This window comes from Pleurodeles waltl, chromosome 3_1, assembly GCF_031143425.1.
Source record: "Pleurodeles waltl isolate 20211129_DDA chromosome 3_1, aPleWal1.hap1.20221129, whole genome shotgun sequence".
Classification (NCBI taxonomy): Eukaryota; Metazoa; Chordata; class Amphibia; order Caudata; family Salamandridae; genus Pleurodeles; species Pleurodeles waltl.
The window spans coordinates 1460826959-1460848186 of NC_090440.1; the positions used below are offsets into that span (position 1 = coordinate 1460826959).

Sequence of the window (21228 nt, forward strand, 5' to 3'; positions counted from 1 at the left end):
GCAGATCATATGTAGTTGAAGACCTGATTGAAGGGTTTCACTTTCAGATATAAATCACTTTTTACTAGCTCAGAGCAGTTCAGTGGGATGAACATAAAGCATTGCTTCTGATGAACACTCCACAGGATTGCATGCTTATGTTTTAAAGAAGACCTTCGTGGTCAGGTGAAACTTGACAGGATTGAATTAGGTTAAGTAATCTGGCTATCTGAAAAAAAAATCCTATCAGCTGGAGGGATGTGTTTGATCCACCAGGTACTTCAAGAACCTACAGCTATTGATTTTTGTATCCCTCTCAAAACCACAATGCCCTACAAAAGCAGGTCATTCAATCAAAATGTTAAATGGTGGCAGTTTTAGTAAGAAATTGTCTTTTGAATTAGTCCCAGAGACACCAGCCCTCTTGAATAAGTTACAGGAGGCCACCTCTCGCCCACACAAAGTGGCTCACTGGGTAATTGGGGTTTCTGGAACCAGTGCCACAAACCCCAAAATTGCAAGACCATCTCAGCTTCTAGCATTTTATAATTTTCAAAAGACAAGGAGGAAATATTTATTTTTTGGGTATCCTCCTTTTACTGGATTCACATGTTTAACTCTCTAAAACTAGGCCAATGCTGTTAATTAGAACTTATGGAATAACACATACAGAGGAGTCTCAGCTACTTTCAGTTGCACTGCTTTGCTCCTACACTCCTATACTCATATATCAAATTCCACAACAATCCTTCTTGTTCCTACCCTTCACAGGTGTTCACATACTAATCATTCTTGTTGCTATGTTTTTTGTGGTAAGTCTGCGTGTGAGTGGACACAGTGACAATGGTGGTAGTTTGGCTTGTGTATGGTAGTGGTTTTTAGAGACTGTGGAGCTTGTAACGAGTTTATTGCAGCTGCAGGTACTTTATATTTAGGGGCATATTTATAAGATTGTGATACAGAGCAGCAAGTTACCTTGCTGAACTATGCTGCGTCACAGGGTAAGGGCCCCCAAGGCATTTCCTCTTTCTCTGTGTGCTGTAGCACACAGAGAAAGAGATAATAACTAGGAGAAATGAAGTTATTTTCACCTGGCATTTTGGCGCATTCCCTGGTCTACCCCTTCAGGTACATCTGGGAATGCATCAAAATCCATGGATGTTGTGTGGGAACACTCACGCAACACCCAAGGAACTCCTCCTTGGGCCAGAGCATCTCAACTCAGCGATTTGCGGTGCTTTGCCTTCCTCCAGATTTATGAAGACACCCAGGGCCATGCCCGGTGGGCTTGCGTGGCATCATGAATTGCATTTTGGGCTTACGTCGCACATGCACCACATTGTGTAGTGCAGGAACGATGCAACCCCTGTTATAAATATAGCCCATAGTGTCTGAAAAATTACCTCAGTGTTGTATCATTCTTTCCCTGGACAGCACAACATCTTTCTTCTCCTCTCCTTCCTTAGATAGGCTCATGCCTTCAGCTCAGGTCAAACATAACCTGATCCTCATCCCTCCATTTTATTTTCTATTCATCAGCCCTTACTGTACTTTACTCTTTTTCCCCATCCCATTTGCTCCTTTCTCTCTTTTTTATTTCCTTATTCTCTTTAGTCCTTACCGTTTCCTTTTCTCCACGAGATTCTCCTCCTTTCATTTCTTCAAATTCCTTTCTATTCCTTGTCTCAGTCGTACTTCTTGGTTCCTGTTCTCCCCTAGACCCATCTTTCTTTTTCTGTTGCCCCTCAAGCCTTTTAGCCCCTTCTACTCCCTACAGCTGAACCCTTACACTCTATTATCTCTTTTCAGCTTGCCTCTGGTATTGCTACTCAGCTTTACCCAATCAATTTTTTTCTCTCATTCTCTTTTGCTTTTTCCTCAGCTTCCCACCCAAATTGTACAGACTGTTAATATGTTTATACACCAAGATCTAGAAACACTTCTCGTATTCACTGCTTCATGCTAGTATACCTTCTCTGGCTTTAACTGACCAACCATACTGTGTAGCAGAAATGCTAGTGCTGTCCTTCATGGCTCAGTGATCATCTATAAATGAAGGTTTATGCATTATATTAATCAAAGTACTAATAGTTCTGATGTAAAGTAGTGCACAGAAAGCCATATTAACGTGCAATCACTGTAGGTTGGTAGTCAAAGTTCATGTTTAGTTAATGAATTTGTCTTTATGTTATAATTCATGGTAATAACTAATAGTGTGCACTAAAACGATAATGGTTTTTAGAAGAGAAATGTTTAAAATATTAGATGTAAAAGTCACATTTTGTAGTTCTGCCCTTTATTCATAGAATTGTGTTGAGTTGAACACTAAGAAAGTTTATTAATGTTGAATTCAAATTTTGAATGTTAAATGTGTATTAATTGCATAAATAAATGTGCCTTTTTGTCTTGCCTAGTATAAGTGAGGCCTGCAAGGTCCTGTTTCCTGACTTTGCAGAAAATGTTTCGTCATTCTTGATAACATGAACATTTCTTTCAGACTTTGGGCCTGATTGCGAGTTCGGCAGACGGGATGACAAGTCTGCCAAACTTTTGACGGGGCAGCATCTGCCATACTGACTACCTCCCTGCAGAGCCCATTACGACTTTCCCGCTGGGCTGACGGGTGGAAACTAAGGCTCCTGCCCATCAACCCAGTGGAAAGGTGGCAGCAACATTGTCGCCGGTTCGTAATCGAGCCGGGGGCAATGCTGCTGCCCGCAGGGTGCATCAGCACCCTCGCAATGCTCACTGTCTGCACAGCAGACAGTGAGCATTGCAAGGGTGCTGGGCATGGGGACCCCTGCATTGCCCATGCCAAGGGGTTTCACCATCATGAAAAGGCTGGCGGAGAACCAGGTAGTAATCAGCAGGGCAGCGCTGATTTCAGTGCCGCCATAGCTGATTCCGATCGCCGCCAGTATCAGCCCATCGGGATCAAAGATCTTGGCTGAGAAGGCAGTAGGTTGGCGGGGCTGCCCTCCAACCTCGTAATGTGGCGGTCGAATCACCACATCTGAGGTAGTCCGACAGCCACCGTGAGTGTGGCGGTCCGAGAACCGCCACACTCGTAAGCCCTTAGTTCGCATGAGAAAGCTAGCTTGGTAATAGATGTTCTATTGTTTTACGCATAGAGAGTTTGTGAACCTCACCTTGAGCACAGTACATTCAGGAACTGTGGAGCTGACAATACATACATGTGTTTCAATTTGCATGGATGAGGAAAGATGGAAGCCGTTTCACATGTTGCAATCTGTGTCGTGTGACTCCTTGCCACTGGACTTTTACATCTTTTGTGTCATATGGAGTGATTAATTGACAAATCATCATGCACTATGAACTTTGTTGCAGTCTGTGTCGTGTGACTGCTTGCCACAGGACATTTACATGTTACCGTCATATGGAGTGATAGATTGACAAATCATCATGCACTGTGAACTTTGATATAATGTTCCGCAATTGGATTTTGTAGCAGTCTTCTTGCCCTTTACTTATGAAGAGATCTTCCCCACTCTTTGCTTTCTTGCTAAACCCCTTGGACTCTGAGAGGTAAAGTCCTCTCTACCCTTGCCCCTTCGAAATGCTTTGCTGAGACCCAGAGATTTTTCCCTAACCCAAAGAACAAGACTCATGACCGAGCTCTGAAATGCTGATGCCTTCTCTTTTTATTTACTTTTTACCCACTTTATTTAGTAACCTGTTACCCCAGATTTCCTTTCTGCAAATTATGTTTGCCCTCTTTGTGCTTTTTGCCTTTTTTTCCCACATGTTAGCCCTTGATTTGCTAATCTGTAGGGTCTTCCTTGCCTTAGCTAGCCAGATTTTAGATGACATTAATTTACCTTAATGGTTATACGAACTGAACAACATTTTATTTTTTACATCAGCTGATTCTTCTGATGTTTTGTATTGTTCTTATTGAATATTTAGTTCTGTTTATGTTAGTTCAGTTGAATCTTTTCCATTGCATAGTTCAACCCTGGGTGATTCTATATCTTTATAATTGTATGCTGAGAATTGTCTGCATGACTTTGTGTTTGAGCTTGTAATAAAACCACATAATTTTTGTTCAGACTAGAGTTCGTTGTGTGCCACATTGGTCATACAGTGATTTGTTGTATAGGTTGATGCCTATTTTCCACATCCTGGTGGGTCAAAGGATTTATTGACTCCTTTTAAAGCATAATCTTGCAAAGGAGAAATGCTACAGCAATACCCTGCCCTCATCTTGCTGTAGGTTGCGGCTTCTTCTGACTTAAGGTAGTAAGAGAAAATACCAACATCTTGTCAAATAATCAGACTCACTCCACACAGACCCCTTGCAAGCTGCAACACCGATTCCGTCTTCAACAGAAATTAATGGGATTCCAGAGACTTTGGCTATACTGCTACATGGTAACTGCATTTGTAATCACTGCCGGCAGAGTGGCAATATTCAGAAAATGTTACAATTGTTACTCTTGGACCCTTAACAGAGAGAAGAAGGTGCTGCAGTTCATACCAATACGTGGTGTGATTCTGTTGAAAAGAGGAAGAAAACTTGGTAGTGTTAACATTTGCCCTGTAGGTGACAAAGACAGTCTGTCACCTGCATCAGCAGGCTTCATGACACCTAAGGAGCCCTAAATTTACAGATGACTTTTTTCTGTACTGTGAGCATTTTCTTTCTTGAGGCATCCTTTTGTGATTACTGTGTTTGACCTGTTTACATGCATGAATCAGTGGCGATTAAAGCACTTAATAGGTGATCTTATGCACACGAATCACCACATGTTCACTGATGACAAATTTTGTTGGCTGCTTGTCTTTATTGTGGCATGGTAAAGGTGGATGTAAATATAACTGAATAGCTTGTGAAATACAACATTTCATTCTCACATGCTCAGAAATGAAAAACTAACCAATGGTCTAACTAAAAATTTCCTTTCAAGCCAATGTGATCCGGCCAATATAACCAAAGACAACACAATCAGAACGATTCGAATAACCGAAAGGACCTCAAAACTTTGCTCTTCACCTGATCCCCTCCTTTCTTCGATGACCTCTCACTTATTGCCCTCACACCCCCAGCACCTTGAGACCCTAGCGGGTGACTAGTCATGCTTTACAAGTATTATGTTTGATTGAATGATTGATTGATTGAAGACCATACAATTAGAACATGAGAATAACCGAAGACCACTCAATCAGAAAATGAGACTAATCAAAGACAACACAATCAAAACATGACAATAATCAAAGACCACACATCTGAACATCAGAATAATCGAAGACCACACAATTAGAACATGAGAATAATTGAAGACCACACAATCAGAACATGAGAATAACTGAAGAACACACAATCAGAACATAAGTAGCAGAAGAAATCTATCTTGACATAATCAGAGAACACTAATTATCGGCACATGACCAGAAAAGATATGGAGCCCTGGACATGAGTATCTCCAGAGTATTTCCAAGGTCATTTCAATATGTATTGAGGGAATGCTTTTTCTTTAATGATCTGCTTGTGATCAGGGTCTGTCCACTGGTTATGTTTATTTACTCTTGACATGGTTCAGTGGAAATGAGGCATCTGTAGATTTAGAATTTAATGGATTCTAACAACTGTACTGGTTTTAAATTAATGTGTTTTTGTATTTTTACCATGGAAGTTTAAAATTGATGGTATTATTTCATACTCTAATAATCATGCTTTTTAAATATGTTGTTTTTTACATGTACTATACGTATTGATTTGATGTGTATAATAAATAATTATAATTTTTCAATGTTCTGGTAGTTATCTCAAAATAATTTTTTCCCTTCTTTATTTCTTAATTTATTTAATGTAATATACTCTATACATTTGAGGTATTAGTTTATTATTTAAATTAAAAGTACAGCATTTTCCTTAACGTTTTTAAGCAGTTTAGAGTGGGAATGTTATAGTTGAATATCCCATGGTTAAATTTGGGGGGCAATTGTAAATTTGATGCCAGCCCCCTGAAGTCAAACACTTTCACCAATGTGGTTAATTATGGAGTAGGGATAGTACATCTGCGCCTCCGATGTCTACCACTTCCCCAATATGACTATGTTTTGAGTGTGAATAATAAAGTCCAATATGTTTCCAATTAAGTTAAGTTAGGAGCTGGAATAGTGAATCCGATGTGCCCAAAATGTGACGCTTTCGTCAATATGGTTATGTTTGAAGTAGGTATAATAACCTTTAACGTTTCAAAGTCCAACATGTTTCCCAATGTGGTTAGGTTTGGAGTAGGAATAGTAAATTCCAATCCTCTCAAAGTCCAACAGTTTCCCCAATGTAGGTAGGTTTGGAGTGTGAATAGTAAATTAGAATCCCCACAAATTCCAACTCTTTCCCCAGTGTGGTTATGTTGAGAGTGGTAATAGTAAATCTGGACAACCCCAAGAGTCTAACAATTTCCTTAATGTGGTACGTTTGGATTGGGAACAGAAAATCTGAACTCCCCTTAATTCCAACACTTTCCCCCAATTGGTTAATTTTGGAGGGAGAATAGTAGATATGAACCTCCCTAAAATCCAACAATTTCCCCCAAGTTTCTACTTTGGGAGGGAGAATAGTAAATCTGGCCAACAGTTTCATCAGTGTGATTTGGAGTGGGAATACTAAATATGAACCCCTTGAAGTCTGACATTTTCCCAATCTGGTTGATTTTGGAGTGGGAATACTACATTTACATTAAGTCCAACACTTTACTTAATACGGTAAAGTTTGTTGTGTTATACACATTTTGTCTCTTTTAATATATATACTTTTTATTGCAGACTGTTTCTCAAAATTTACACCAATCAATTTTTAAAGAATATTTTTATTAAAAAAAATATAGAATTGCATTTACACTTGTGATAATGTTGTAGTGCACATACATTTGTATTTGTTGTTATAATTTTTTTTAAACCTGGTGTGTAGTATTTTCAAAATGTTTTATATGAAACATAAACAAAGGAACGTTTTTTTTACATTTGTAACATGTTGATTAATTGTTTATGCACAAAAATACATTTTAATGTTGCTTTTTATGGATGGAAGTCTTTTTTTATTTTCTTTTTTTTCTACCATTTTCTCAATTTTCTTAGGTTTTATAGTCTGTCTCCATGTTTTCAGCATGATTTTGGGATCACTTTATCTTTTTATTTTCACGATTACGTCGGATTTTACACAGCACAATTGCGCTCCTTTTTTTTGTTTTTTGATTTCAGCTCTATTGCGCTGCATTTTACATAGTGCAATCGTGCTAATTTTTTTTTCTTTCAATGTGTGTGGCAAGAAAAGTCCGTTTAGGAGTTTACATCGCTAATAACTATAACTCGAGCAAATGCGAGACCCGTTGCATTACAAACGCTTGTTTAATAAATTCTTACTCACCGTCAGTTATAAGTGCTCTGCTTGTAAGTGTCTTCCCCAACATGAACTTTACCACCGCCAGGATAGAGCAGAGGATTCCACTTATAATGGACACACTAAATAGGAAGTCATCCTGAAAAAGAGGATGTTAGACTTTATTATATTGCCATTTTGAAATATGTTTGTCTAGTGCATAGACATAAAACTATTTTACAATAAGGAAAAAAATTAAAGTATCATAAAAATCACTTAAAGAGAAAATAGTTATGCTGCTGTTGAACCTTTCTGGAAACCCCAGCTCAAAAGTTCTGGTAGCTACAAATTTACAATTAAGTTATCACAGCCTATTACGATGTCGACAATATCTCAATAATATTTCTATAGATACAGTACTGGCCACGTTTTCAGATAGTAAACAAAGGGCCTGATTGAGATCTTGGTAGAAAGATTACTCCCCCACAAATGTGCATGACACTTATAATAAGCCATATTGACTATCTGTCGCATTTGTGGCAGAGTAACTCGTCGATCAAAATCTAAATCAGGATCAAAGTATCTCGTACAGGACCAGTGCCATTTCCAGATGACAAACATTTCTTATCTTCTTCTAGATAATAAAGAATACGTTTTTATAATACAACTATAAAGGCGCAATAGTACATTAAATATAAGCAATATTGTCCAAGGGAGAAGTCACTTCTGGGTAGGTATTGAGCAAGCGTGGAGGCCAGACAGTTCTATGAAACTAGCAATGGCTCTACCCAGCCCTCTATCACTGAATAATACTGTTAATATAGAACCATCCATGCCCACTCTTCCAACTCATTCTTTTGGCAGAAGCAGCACCGAAACACTGCAGCTGTGAGGGAAACTGGTAGTCGCCCGTTCTGGCTGTGAGAATGAGGAAGGCCTTTCATCAGATGAGCTGGAGCTTCTTTTCTACATGCCTCCAAAGAGTGTTGGTTGCTGGAATATAGAGTATCAGCTGCCACCACTTTATAAATTGTGGTATTTGTACTTTGAGGCCATACAGCTCTCAGTCAGGTTTTGACAACCAGAAACCAATCAAAATGCAGCATGCTGAAACAGTCTGCAGTCTACAGTATTAGATGGGTGAAGAAAAATCTAGTCGAGTGAAAAAAGGAAGAAATAGAAAGTTTCTCATATATTCACAGGACGGTGTTTTTTTCGAAGACTATATATTCCCCTATTTACTAATAGGTCTTTCCTAGTTGTGTGCTGATAAAGATGTACTTGAAATAACTAAAGAAGACGGTCAAGAGATAACTAAGAGGGCAAAAAGTAATATGAATTAACCATAAATAGAAAATATTTATATACAAAAGGGAAACATATGGAGTAAGAAACATGAGATGTGGGGAAACAGAAAAAGGAGATGAAAAGTGAATGCAACACTGAGAATGATGACAATGAAAGCGTGTATTTTTATTAAAGAAGTCAACAAGATCACGAGAGAAGAAATAAAAAGTAAGAGCAGTTACGACTGAGATTGATCCTTAGCAACAACAACAAAAATCAATTTTGAAAAATGAGGACTTGAGAGCCAAAGATAATGGACATTAATGAGAAAGGCGAACAGGACAGATATGTAATTGACAAGAAAATATTTTTAAAAACGCTGGCAGGACAACGCTTCCGCATTGAATTTGCAATGCAAGAAAACCATGAAAAATTAGGAGCAGCAGGAGCAGCGGATAAAAAATAATGGGCATTAGCGAGTAAGTTAAACAGATGAGATCACTAATTGAGAGGACATATAAACAAATTAATGGCAAAAGAGCATAGCCCAACGAATTTGAAGAGCAAGCTGATCTGTTGTTTGGCGAAAGGGAAAACTAACACATAGGGTGGCACACAGGAGTGAATGGTGGCCAGGAGAAGGCAGCAATGACATTCACCGATGTGGCTTGCTACTTACTCCTCTCCTACTGAGGAAGCGTGCTTGCGCTGTGACATTGCTCCTGGGATACTGAAACCCCACTGTTTGTGAAGGCAAACATTTGAAAGCATGATTTGAAGTGCCACACAATTTGCTGATGTCCAAGTCCCCCCCACGAAGACTGCTTAGGGGGAAAAGTGAAGCTGGGTTGTTGGATGCGTTAGAGGTGAAAACATTGACCCTTAGAGGTGGTATATGTTATGTTTTAAACAGCTCTTTCCGTCGAGGGATTAGTAAACGGGGAATGATGTTAATTCCCCCGTGATGGTAATCCTCGATGGTAGAGTCTGTGACGTTACTAATGACTTAATTGGTTAATTAATGGATGGTGTGAGTAATAAATACCCTGGGGAGGCTTTCTTCAGTGTGTGGAGCATCGGAGCGTGTGGAGTGCTTTTCTTTCCCGTGGTGTTGTTCTTCAGACACAACAGATTGGCGACGAGGATGGCTGGCCTGTCTCGTCTTTTCTCCCCGTGACTCTCCTGCTTCGTGGTGGAGGGGGGTTGCAGTGCCCGGAGGCTGCTGCCTGCCCAGCGTGTGGAGTTCTTCCGGTTTGGACTGCTGCCTGGGGATTTCGCTGTTTTCTTTTTTCTTGCGTCAGTGCTGGTGCTGGGGTTTTGGTGCCCTCTAGTGCTGGTGTCCTGGGAGGTGAATTTTTTTTGTTTTGCTTTCCAAGGATATGTTTCAGGACTTTGGGGGGGCAGTGTGATTGCTGCCTCTTCTTTTGGATTTTTTGGCTGGTGTCGTTATGGCATCTATCCCTGCATTGGAGCCTTTCGTGATTGATGGCCCTCCGTCTGCTCTTGCTGCCCGGTGGAAAGAATGGGTGGATCGTTTAGAGACTTATTTTGCTGCCACAGCTGTGGAGAATGATCGACGCCGTCCCTTGTTATTACATCTTGGGGGTGCAGCAGTTCATAAGCTGGGCCGATCTGTGGTGGAGGAGGGTCCGCCATATACTTATCAATCATTGAAACAGGCACTGACTGCGCATTTTGAGCCTTTGGCGAATCCCGATTACGAAAGGTTTCTGCTGCGACAAGCAAGGCAATTTCCGCATGAGTCAGTGGATGCCTTTTATGCTAGGCTTAAGGAGTTAGCTCGCACCTGCACCTTGGTGGATGTGGAGGATGAAGTGCGTGCGCAGTTTATACAGGGGTGTACCTCTGTGAAGTTAAGGGAACATATATTACAAGTACCTGGGATGTCAATGGTGAATATCCTCACGTTGGGACGGTCTAAAGAACTTTCCAAGGAGCGTGCAGCTCACATGGAAGCAGCATTACAGACTCAGGTAAAAGTGGAACCGGTGAATGTCGTCAATACTACATCTGGGGAGAGGAGGAAGTATAAATCAAGGACTTCTACGTTGCCCCGTTTTTGTTATTCTTGCGGGGGTCCTTTTCCTCATCAAGGGGTGTGTCCGGCGCAAGGCAAGACATGTTCTAATTGCCAGAAGCTCAATCATTTTGCGAAAGTCTGTAAATCCATGTCCCGTTCTCGACCACAGAAAGTTAAGACTGTTCAATCGGTGCAGCCGGTCATTGTCATGGATGATGACGATTTGGATGATGATGGGAACGGTGATGGTACAGTCCATATGATACATGCACTGCAGCCTGGTGGGCATCCTAGGAAGCGAGTGCCAAGATGTTCAGTCTTATTGGCTGGTCACAAGGTTGACGCGCTAATTGATACTGGTGCTTCTATCAATGTTATAGCAACTTCAGTTTTGCAGTGTATTCCTTTTCAGCCCCATTTACGGCCTACTACAGCTCAGGTTTACACATTTGGATCTGCAAAGCCTTTGCCGTTGGTGGGGGTGTTTACTACGTTATTGTCTCATGAAGGCCAGTCGATACCAGCAAAAGTGTTTGTTACCACTATGGGGTCAGACATGTTATTAAGCTGCCGGACTGCAGAACAGCTTAATCTTATATCCTTTGCCTTTAGTGTTCATTTGGGGACTGTGGAGAACTTACTGACGGAGTTTCAATCTTTGTTTGAAGGCATAGGTTGTTTGAAGGATCGTATGGTGCATTTACATATTGACAAAACTATACAACCCGTGGCTTTGAAGCATCGGAGGGTTGCATTCCATCTGAGGCCTAAGGTGGAGGAAGAATTAAAGAAGTTGGAACTCGCTGATATTATCGAAAAGGTGGATGGACCTACACCTTGGGTGTCGCCCATTGTAGTTGCGAGGAAGCCCCGTCAGCCAGGGGAGGTGAGAATCTGTGTCGATATGCGCCTACCCAATGTCGCTATTAAGCGTGTGCGGCATTTGACACCTACTGTGGATGATCTTGTTGCTGAGGTGTCAGGGTCGAAATGGTTCTCGAAGATGGATTTAAGGGCTGGATACCATCAATTGCTATTACATCCGGATTCTAGGGTCATTACAACGTTTTCGACTCATATGGGTCTTAGGCGCTATAAAAGGTTAAGTTTTGGGATCTCTAGTGCCGCTGAAGTTTTTCAGGATACTATACGTGGAGTGCTGGCTGGTTTGACAGGGGTCATCAATGTCAGTGATGATATTTTGGTGCATGCGCCAAGTAAAGAAGTACATTTAGTACGACTGAGAGCCACATTTCAGAGACTCCATGAAAATGGTTTGACACTCCATAAAGAGAAGTGTTCGTTTTTACAATCAGAAGTGGCTTTCTTTGGATATCGGTTTTCGGGCGATGGAGTGTTGCCTGATCCAGATAAAGTTAAAGACATTCAAACTGCTTTGGCTCCCATTAATGTGTCTGGTGTTCGCAGTTATTTGGGTATGCTGAATTACTGTGGGCGCTTTATTAAGAATTTGACAACCTTGACGGCACCTTTGAGAGATCTTATTAAAGCTGGTACTATTTGGGAGTGGGGGCCTGCTCAGGAAGCTGCTTTTCAGGCCACTAAATCGGCACTCTCTAAATACACCACCATGGTTTATTTTGATCCTACTAAAGAATCGGAACTGTCGGTTGATGCTAGTCCTACAGGATTGGGAGCAGTGTTGGCCCAAAAACAGATGGATGGAGAATGGGCTCCTGTGGCATATGCCAGTAGAGCTTTAACAGACACTGAGCAACGCTATTCACAGATTGAAAAGGAGGCTATTGCCGTACATTGGGGCTGTAGACACTTTCATCTATATCTGTATGGCCAGCCATTCGTTGTGTATACTGATCACAAACCTTTGATTCCATTGTTTAATGGATCTTCGTCTAAGCCACCACCACGCATTGAGAAGTGGATTTTGCAACTACAAGATTATCATTTTTTGGTGGTATTTCGTCCGGGTAGCTTGAATCCTGCTGACTATCTATCACGACATGCCAGACCTGCTACATCCCGTGAAGTTGCAGATGCCGAGGATGTTGAGGAATATGTACGTATGATTGTGGAACGATCTCGCCCGTTGCCTATGTCTCTTGAGGACATTCGATCAGCCACGAAAGAGGACGAGTGCTTACAGTTGGTGATATCAGCTGTGGCATCTGGACAGTGGCATTCCCTTTTGAAGGATTTGGCTCTTAGGACGACGGCAGCACGTACCATGTTGTCCTCGTTACATAAAGTTCGGCATGAACTAGTTATGTCACCTGATGGATGTTTGTTGAGAGGACATAGGCTGGTCATACCATTGGCATTGCAACAGTCGGTTGTGGACCTGGCTCATGCCTCCCATCAAGGCATGGTGAAAACTAAGACCAGATTGAGAAGCAAAGTGTGGTTCCCGGGACTGGATGATCATGTGGAGCGGGTGGTACGGCAGTGTATGATGTGTCAGGCTGTTGGTCCTGGTGAACGGCCTCCACCGATCATTACCGAGTCCATTCCTCCTGTTCCCTGGTTTAGAGCTAGTGCTGATTTTGGCAGTTTACCAGATGGTCGTCACACTTTTGTTGTGATAGATGATTTTTCAAAATATCCAGAGGTGGAAATCATTGACTCTGTTACTGCAGCTCAAGTTATTCCACGGCTGGAAAAGATCATGGCCACTCATGGTCTATTGAAGGAGATTCGTACTGATAATGGCCCTCCATTTTCTAGCCAAGATTTTGCTGATTATTTGTCATCTAGAGGAATTGTACATAGGAAAACTACTCCTCGGTGGCCTCAAGCAAATGGAGAAGTGGAGAGATTTATGAGGACTTTAAATAAGGTACTGCGTATAGCCATTGCTGAAGGTCAGAATGTGGACTGTGCGGTATATTCATTTTTAAGAGAATATCGTTTGACCCCGCATAGTGTTACTGGAGAAGCACCAAGTACTATCTGCGTGAATAGACCAGTGCGGGATACCATTCCTAGTATTTTGGAACATAATGATCTGTACCAACAGGTGGGGAAAGTATTGTCACAGAGGAAGGACAGAAATGATAATATGTCACGGAAGAGGGGGGCTAAGAGACGTGACATCTGTGTTGGTGATATGGTTTTGGTAAAATGTAGAAAAGGGGGTAGTAAGTTTGTACTGCCTTTCGAGAAGGATCCTTGGATAGTGAGTGATGTCAGAGGGACTATGATTACTGCCAAACGGGGTCCGGAGTCAATTACCCGAAATATTTCATTTTATAAAAAGGTATATGCTTCGGATGTTTCAGTACCCGTAGACATTTTATCTGGGGATCAAGATTACGATGATGTAATATTGCAAAATTCAGAGACCAATGATACATTTCTTGATGGTGGTTTGTGTTCTGATGTTCAGGATTCTGGGGGTGGTATGGTGTTGGATAATGGCTCAGGTGATCAGATGGTTGAGGAATCTGTTACATCTGGATCTGGATTGGCTGATCCAGTTACCTCAACCCGTGGGGATGGTCCATACAATTTACGTCCTCGTCCACAGTGTTCTACTAGGTTTCGTGACTTTGTAATGAACTGATTTTATGTTTTGTGTAGTTTTGTTTTGTTATTATTGTCTGATATATGATTTTGTGCTGATTTAAAATTTTTGGTAAAGGAGGAATGTTATGTTTTAAACAGCTCTTTCCGTCGAGGGATTAGTAAACGGGGAATGATGTTAATTCCCCCGTGATGGTAATCCTCGATGGTAGAGTCCGTGACGTTACTAATGACTTAATTGGTTAATTAATGGATGGTGTGAGTAATAAATACCCTGGGGAGGCTTTCCCCAGTGTGTGGAGCATCGGAGCGTGTGGAGTGCTTTTCTTTCCCGTGGTGTTGTTCTTCAGACACAACAGTATATTATGCAGAAATGCCCTTGTATTTGGAATTTCAACCTGCTCTCGTGATACCCATGGTAGAGTTGGGAAATGCATGGATCAGTCCACAGCATGCATGTATCATTATCATAGTAGGCAGGTAAAATAAGTTTTAAAAATCCACAGCCGCACTGTAGAAGAGCAATACGTTCAGACAATAGGCCCTCTTCCTTAACTCTGCCCTAAGATTCCTGAAAGGATTCTAGTAGACGCTGATGTTTCACTGAGAAGTAATACAAAATTAGATGCTGAGCTATTAACTATGAAGCACTACAGGGAGAACGTATGCCAAAATCAGTCTCTTGATGAACCTCTGGTAACCTTTCAAATATATCGCCAACACAATGCTAAGCTCAGCGCTGGTATTTGCAAACCCATTGAGTTCCATGCACTAAATAATTCTAGGTAAAATTCTATAATGCATGGGGCTCGAAGACTCACCCAAACTGCAATTTAAATACTGTAGATTCTGACTCTTTCAAAACACACATTCATCACCCCTCACCTTGAAAAGAGGCAGACCAAGGGGTGCTGCCCAGCTACCACTCGATCTCAAACTTGCCATACCTAAGCAAAATCCTAGAAAGAGAATTTCACCATCAAGAAGATTAGGTAAAACTAGGCTCAACTTCAGTGTCCAACCGAATTATCACGAATGTTGATTTAGACCTTCTTGAGCCACAGAATAAGCACTGGCAAACAACCCAGAGGAACTTCTCGTCTCACTTGATGAAGGACAGAAAGTGACTCAGGGTCTCCTTGACCTCTCAACAGTCTGGGACATCGTTAACCACACCACCCTGGTGTGTACACTTAAGGAATAGGCTACTCTATGATGGAGGGTCCTTCAATAGATGTGTTTGTTTCTGAGCAACTAGAGTCATGCCTTCTTGCTCATCTCTTCACAAAGCTAAATGAGGAATGCCGCATGATTCTTGCCTCATTCTGCTTTTCTGTAATATCCACACTCCTCATTTGACATCAATTAAAGTTGCATTTGTGCATGGATGATTCCACATGCCCATCCATTTAGATGAACGGACGTGTACATTTCTAATGTTGTTGGGTATGAAATAGTAGCCACTCTTTACCTGCACTGATTTACCTATGACCACTATTACTCGTTGTTCTCTATTGCATAACTCGGGAACCCATCCATATGCGAGCCATCATTTTCCATTGGCCTGAAAATGGAAATGTACTATGAAATTAAAATTATTTGCTCATTACAAATTATGCCCTTTGTGAATGTTTTCAAATTCCTGTTCTTCTTCAAATACGTCCCTAACTTTTTAAGCAATATTTCAAGATAGCTTGACTAACAACCCTATCGAAAGTGCAGTCATACACTATTTTAAACCGTGGCAGTACACGGCTGATAACTACCAGCCATGGATAAGCCTATTTCCATTCCACATGACGTCTTTCTTCTTCGGTTTTGACGGGATTTGTTGTGCCTGTTTTGCTGTGTTGCACCTGATCTGGAATTTATATTATGCGTGCACAGATCGACACTTATTTGCAAAAAGTAACATAAAAGTGTTCCTATTCTCTGTAGATTACTTACTTAACATTTATTTGGGCTGAACATCTAATGAAAAAACACTTGTGTCACATTATGAACATTAACAGTCTACAACTTGTATAAATTAAGGATATGCTCTCAACAGACCACACTGGAGAAGACAAAAACGCAAGGCTGTCGCTCTGATTTACCCGCTTGGGTTGCACATCTGGAGCTTCAGAGTAATCAGTTTGCAGTGTTCACAATTAGTTATATAGGCTCAGAATCATAAACGTTTATAGCTGATTCAGTAATTACACTTGCTGAACAAGACAGGCGGCCAATAAAACACACTGAAATGGCAGAATAGAAACATAGAAGCCGAATATCATACTTTGTATCCAGGTATGCTCAAGAGCTAACACAACAAATCCAATCAAGGTCCTTTCCAGCAGGACTAATCAAGCGCTATTACCTACTGCTCAGGTTGAAGCCAGATATTAACACACTCTGCAAAGGATGTTCCCTCCTGCTAAACACATATCCATCACTTCTGCACTAGAGCTGAATGTAAGCACACTCAATGAATAGAAGCACAATAATCAGTTGGTTATACCTGTCAACATTTGGCTAATAAGGCCAATAATATTAATTGAAGCCCTCAACCTAACCACACCATACAAATGCACAAAAAGACGCCAATTAACTCTGTCTGTTACACATTTCTGCCACTGAATCTAGAATAGAGGAAAGCAGCAGAAGTTAAGTGTCAGCAGTGTGAGATTGTCAGGGATCGGGAGCTTCGGCTTGGTGCAGAACGCTTGGTACTATTGTCTCGGCATTCTGGACAACATGATTGGTGACTGACATAATCGTCAGGGGTAGTAAGCGCTATATAAATACTATTACAAGACAATACAATACAATAAAGCAAGTCGACAGCAGCATAGCTGCTTTCAACAATGGGACTGTTGTAATTGGGCACACTGGGAGGGCAGGTGGGGTTTGATGAACCAGATGGAGAACCATCACATCCAGCTCATGCAGCTTTCACTATGAGGTTGCACAGATTGTATTCCGGGTTACAAAGTGCTGGAACTTGCACAAGAATGTGTGCACCCAGAAACAAGACACCCATCAAAAGGTGCGTTATTTTGTCTTCTTTGGTGACCAGTGACCACCTGTTCATCATTCAGCTTTTTGGTTCCCACACCTTTCTTGTTTTTTCCTTTCGCGTTCTCTCATACTATGATTGGCTCATGAGCTTGCATTGCTTCCCGCAGTTTAATTTATCCTGATTTGAGTCTGTAACCTGGAAACTCGGAATCAGCTAAGCTGTATCTAGGAAAATGTTTTATTGTATATCCTGAAGGTTCATCTTTTGCCACTAGTGAGGAAGTTAGTAAGCCTTTTTCCTAGTATTGCCTCTTGTACATTTGGAAATGTACCTATCTGCATGCCAATTTCATGGAATACTGGTCACGACTGTCTTCTTTGGCGATGTCCCATCCTGAATTCTGAAGCAGATCCAATCCACTGGAGTACTTCTGTTCAGGTATTAAGTTAGTGTGAAAGATTTGGCAGTATCTGATTGCTGCCTCTTTGATGGACTTGCTGAAAGAGTTAGGGGCAGATTTAAGAGCCCCAAGCACCTCCTTGCGCCACATTAGTGTAATTTTGTTTATGCTAATGTGGCCCAACGAGGCCAAAATCGCAGACCCAAATTTACAAAGTGGCGCAGTGCATGCATTGCACCACTTTGTAACCCTTTGCGCTACATTATGCTTGCGCCAGGCATAATGTATGCAAAGGGGGTGTTCCCCTTTTAGGGGGGAACCAAAAACAAATCACACAAAGAAATCTAAGAGGTTTCTTTGAATAATTTTTTTCTGCACTTTTAATGCCTGCTCAGAGCAGGCGTTAAAAGGAGGCACACCATTGTTTACAATGGGCCTCAATGGGCTTTGCAGGATTAGCGTCAAAGGGGCATATTTAAGAAAAGTTGCACTACACTGTGTGCAGCGCCACTTTTCTTACGTCCTTTACCGCCCCCCTACCACCACCATGTGTGCGCCGTATTTAAAATACAGTGCACCAAGGTTCAGGATCGGGGGCAATATCGTCATTTTTTATGATGCTATTGATGTATTCTGCAGGAGTAGCGCCAAAATATTGGCGCTACTCCTGCAGAGTACATAGGGGCCCATTATAAATAATGAAGCCCCCTTTTCATGCCTGCTCTAAGCAGGCGTTAAAAGTGCCGTAAGAAAAACGCAAGGAAATCTGTTAGCTTTATTTGAGCCATTTTTTCAGCCCTTCTAACGGGGGAACTACCCCTTTTGCATACATTATGCCTGGCACAGGCATAATGTAGCACAAAGGGTTACAAAGTGGAGCAATGCATGCATTGCGCCATTTTGTAAATGTGGCGCAAGGATTTTGGCCTCGTTGGGCCACAATACTGTTAAGAAAATTTACGCCAACGTAACGTAAGGTGGCACTAGGGGGTTATGAATATGCTCCAAAATTTTGGACGCTAGTCCTGCAAAACTCTGAACTAGCATCAAAAAGTTTGATGCTAGTTCCCTAAGTACATTCATGATGCACCATATCTTAGATACAGTGCACATATGGTGGCATTAGTGGGTGCTCAGGGGCGCAAGAAAAGTGGAGCAGCACTGGGTGCTGCACCACTTTTCTTAAATTTGGCCCTTAATCTTAGTGTTACATGAAGGATTATAGTGCATATTTATTGCTAGCTTTCATGGTATCAATCCTCCAGAGTGGACTTCAAAATGACAGCTGGAATTCTCTCACCACACTGGTGGATTTATCTATCATGAATTAATCCTTCCCTTATTTCTCATTCACAGTTTAATCGATCACCTTGTTGTCAGAGGCCCACATGAAAGCACACATGGTTCTAAATCTTCGAGCACATTTACTGGGATTTTTTCCCTGCCATTTAGTGCGAAGAGATTAGCTATTTGTTGACCACTTTTCAACTCTGTAGCACTTTATTACTGGATAAAGGGGCATATATACAAGAGAGTGGCGCATCAGCCCTGATGCACCACTTCTCTTGTGTTGCACCTATCCCACCTAACAACACCATGATTGTGCTATATTTCCAATACAGCGCAACATGGCGGTCATAAGAACAACAGTGTCAACATTTTTGATGCTATTGTGGCTTTTTGCTGCACTAGGGTAAAAAAATGTAATGCTAGTGCAGCAAAACACAGGGAGGCCCATTGATTTAATATGGGTGCATCATTTAATGCCTGCTAAGAGCAGGCATTAAAAATTACGGAACAAAAAGGGCACAGTGAAATGTTGTAAATTTCACTGCACAATTTTTGTGCCCCCCAGCGTCACAACGCCCCCCTTACATACATTATGCCTGGCGCAGGGGTTCACAATGCAAGCATTGTGCCACTTTGTAAATACGGCGCAGGTGAAAGGCCTCCTTAACGCTGCCTTATCTTAAAAAAAATGTCACTAGTGCGGCCCAAGGTGGCACTAGGGGCTTGTAAATATACTCCATAGTCTGATATCTAGCACCCTGTATCCAACCCTCTCAAACAAACTCAAACCAGCCCTCACCCACACACCCATTCTTCACTTGCGTGCTCAGCAAACAAGCCTGGAGATTTGAGACTTGCTAGGCAATGCTGCTCTGACCTCTTTTTCCTCACAGAAAAATAGCTGACCACAGCATTGGTACTGGAAATTGCTGTTACCATCCTGTCAGATATAAGATCATTAAACAAGACCATGACCACAGGCAATTAGAGGAATCACCATAATTTTCATTGACATCATCTGCTTCAAAACTTCTGCAGAAACCAAAACCAACTTCATGGAGCATCTTACTTTCAAGCTGCAAATCACAGCCAACTTCACCCTGTGCAGCACCCTGGTCAACATCACCAACTTCACCAACATCATAGGCTTGGTTGCCACACTAGTCATTGACTCCAGCATCTACATCCTCCTAGAAACTTCAACTTTTGCCTAGAGGACCTCAACAACCCCATCTCACTTGCATTCCTCAAAAGCCTTGGAAAATCTTGGGCTCATCGAACATGTATCCAACCTCACTCATGCTGTCAGACACATTCTGGAACCCATTTTCAACTCACTAAACGGCATCACGGTCAACAGTTCTACGCCCATCATCTGGACTAATCCCACCTTAGTCAGCTTCAAACTCAACATCCTACACCAGGGGAGACCAACCACTACACTTCCAGCCCACTGATGCTGGAAAAACATAGCTACCGCCCTCCATAAGAACCACCCACAGACAGCATAATGACAACCTACCAAACAACATGAGGAACAGCAATGAATGGATCACCACCTGTGCCAACACCCTGGCCCCTCAAAAGAAAAACAAACAGCAGGAACACAAACTGAGGACAGTTGGTTTATGGAAGAACTCAAAATGAACAAGCAACATTACAAGCAAGTGGAACAGAATGTAGAATAAGCCAGGATGACACAGTTAAGGACATTTTTACATCTGCCGTGAGACACTATCAGCAGCAATCCGGGACAACAAGTGGAAAACCATAGCAGATCGCATCTATGCCAGTTCCATCTGCAAAGAAGTCTACTCAATCATAAAGGACTTCACCACACCAGAAGCCAACACCAGCAACATCACTCCATCTCAAGAAGTGTGCAAGCACCTCTCTGGATTTTTCAGCAGCAAAATCACAGCCATATAGGACACCTTTGACCCACAACCTGATCCCAGCAACCTTGTAGCTGGCCTGGTGACAGCAGATGAAGAACACACCCTAACCACATGGAATGCCATGACCACAGATGACCCCCACAGTCATGAAGACCATCCACTCAGTTAAACTCTTGCCCCCAACATCTCTTCAACAAAGTACTCCCCCTCTTCAGCAAAGCCGTCATTCTCAAAAATTCTATTTACACAGCCAGATTCTTGAAAGCCTGGAACCACGCTGAGGTCAAAGCTCCCCTATCAAGAAATCCTCAGCAGATCCTGACAAGCTTTTGAACTACCCACAAATCTCCCTACTACCATAACGAGCCAAGATCCTATACCCAACACTGTCAGGATTTAGACCTACCCACAGAACAGAGACAGCCCTCATCAAAGGAACATGCAACATCTGGTTGATCCCACTGGTCAACATAATCTATACACACA

The 21228-nt window shown here is 41.8% G+C and overlaps 1 protein-coding gene across 1 annotated transcript in view; it reads right to left on the bottom strand.

The window, feature by feature from the left end:
* Nucleotides 1-21228, bottom strand: part of TMEM163 (transmembrane protein 163) — an 884981-nt gene that overhangs the window by 226209 nt on the left and 637544 nt on the right. Inside the window, exon 6 of the mRNA XM_069225050.1 lies at nucleotides 7373-7484. Within this exon, the coding sequence (XP_069081151.1) occupies nucleotides 7373-7484 (112 nt within the window). The remainder of the gene's footprint in view (nucleotides 1-7372; nucleotides 7485-21228) is intronic.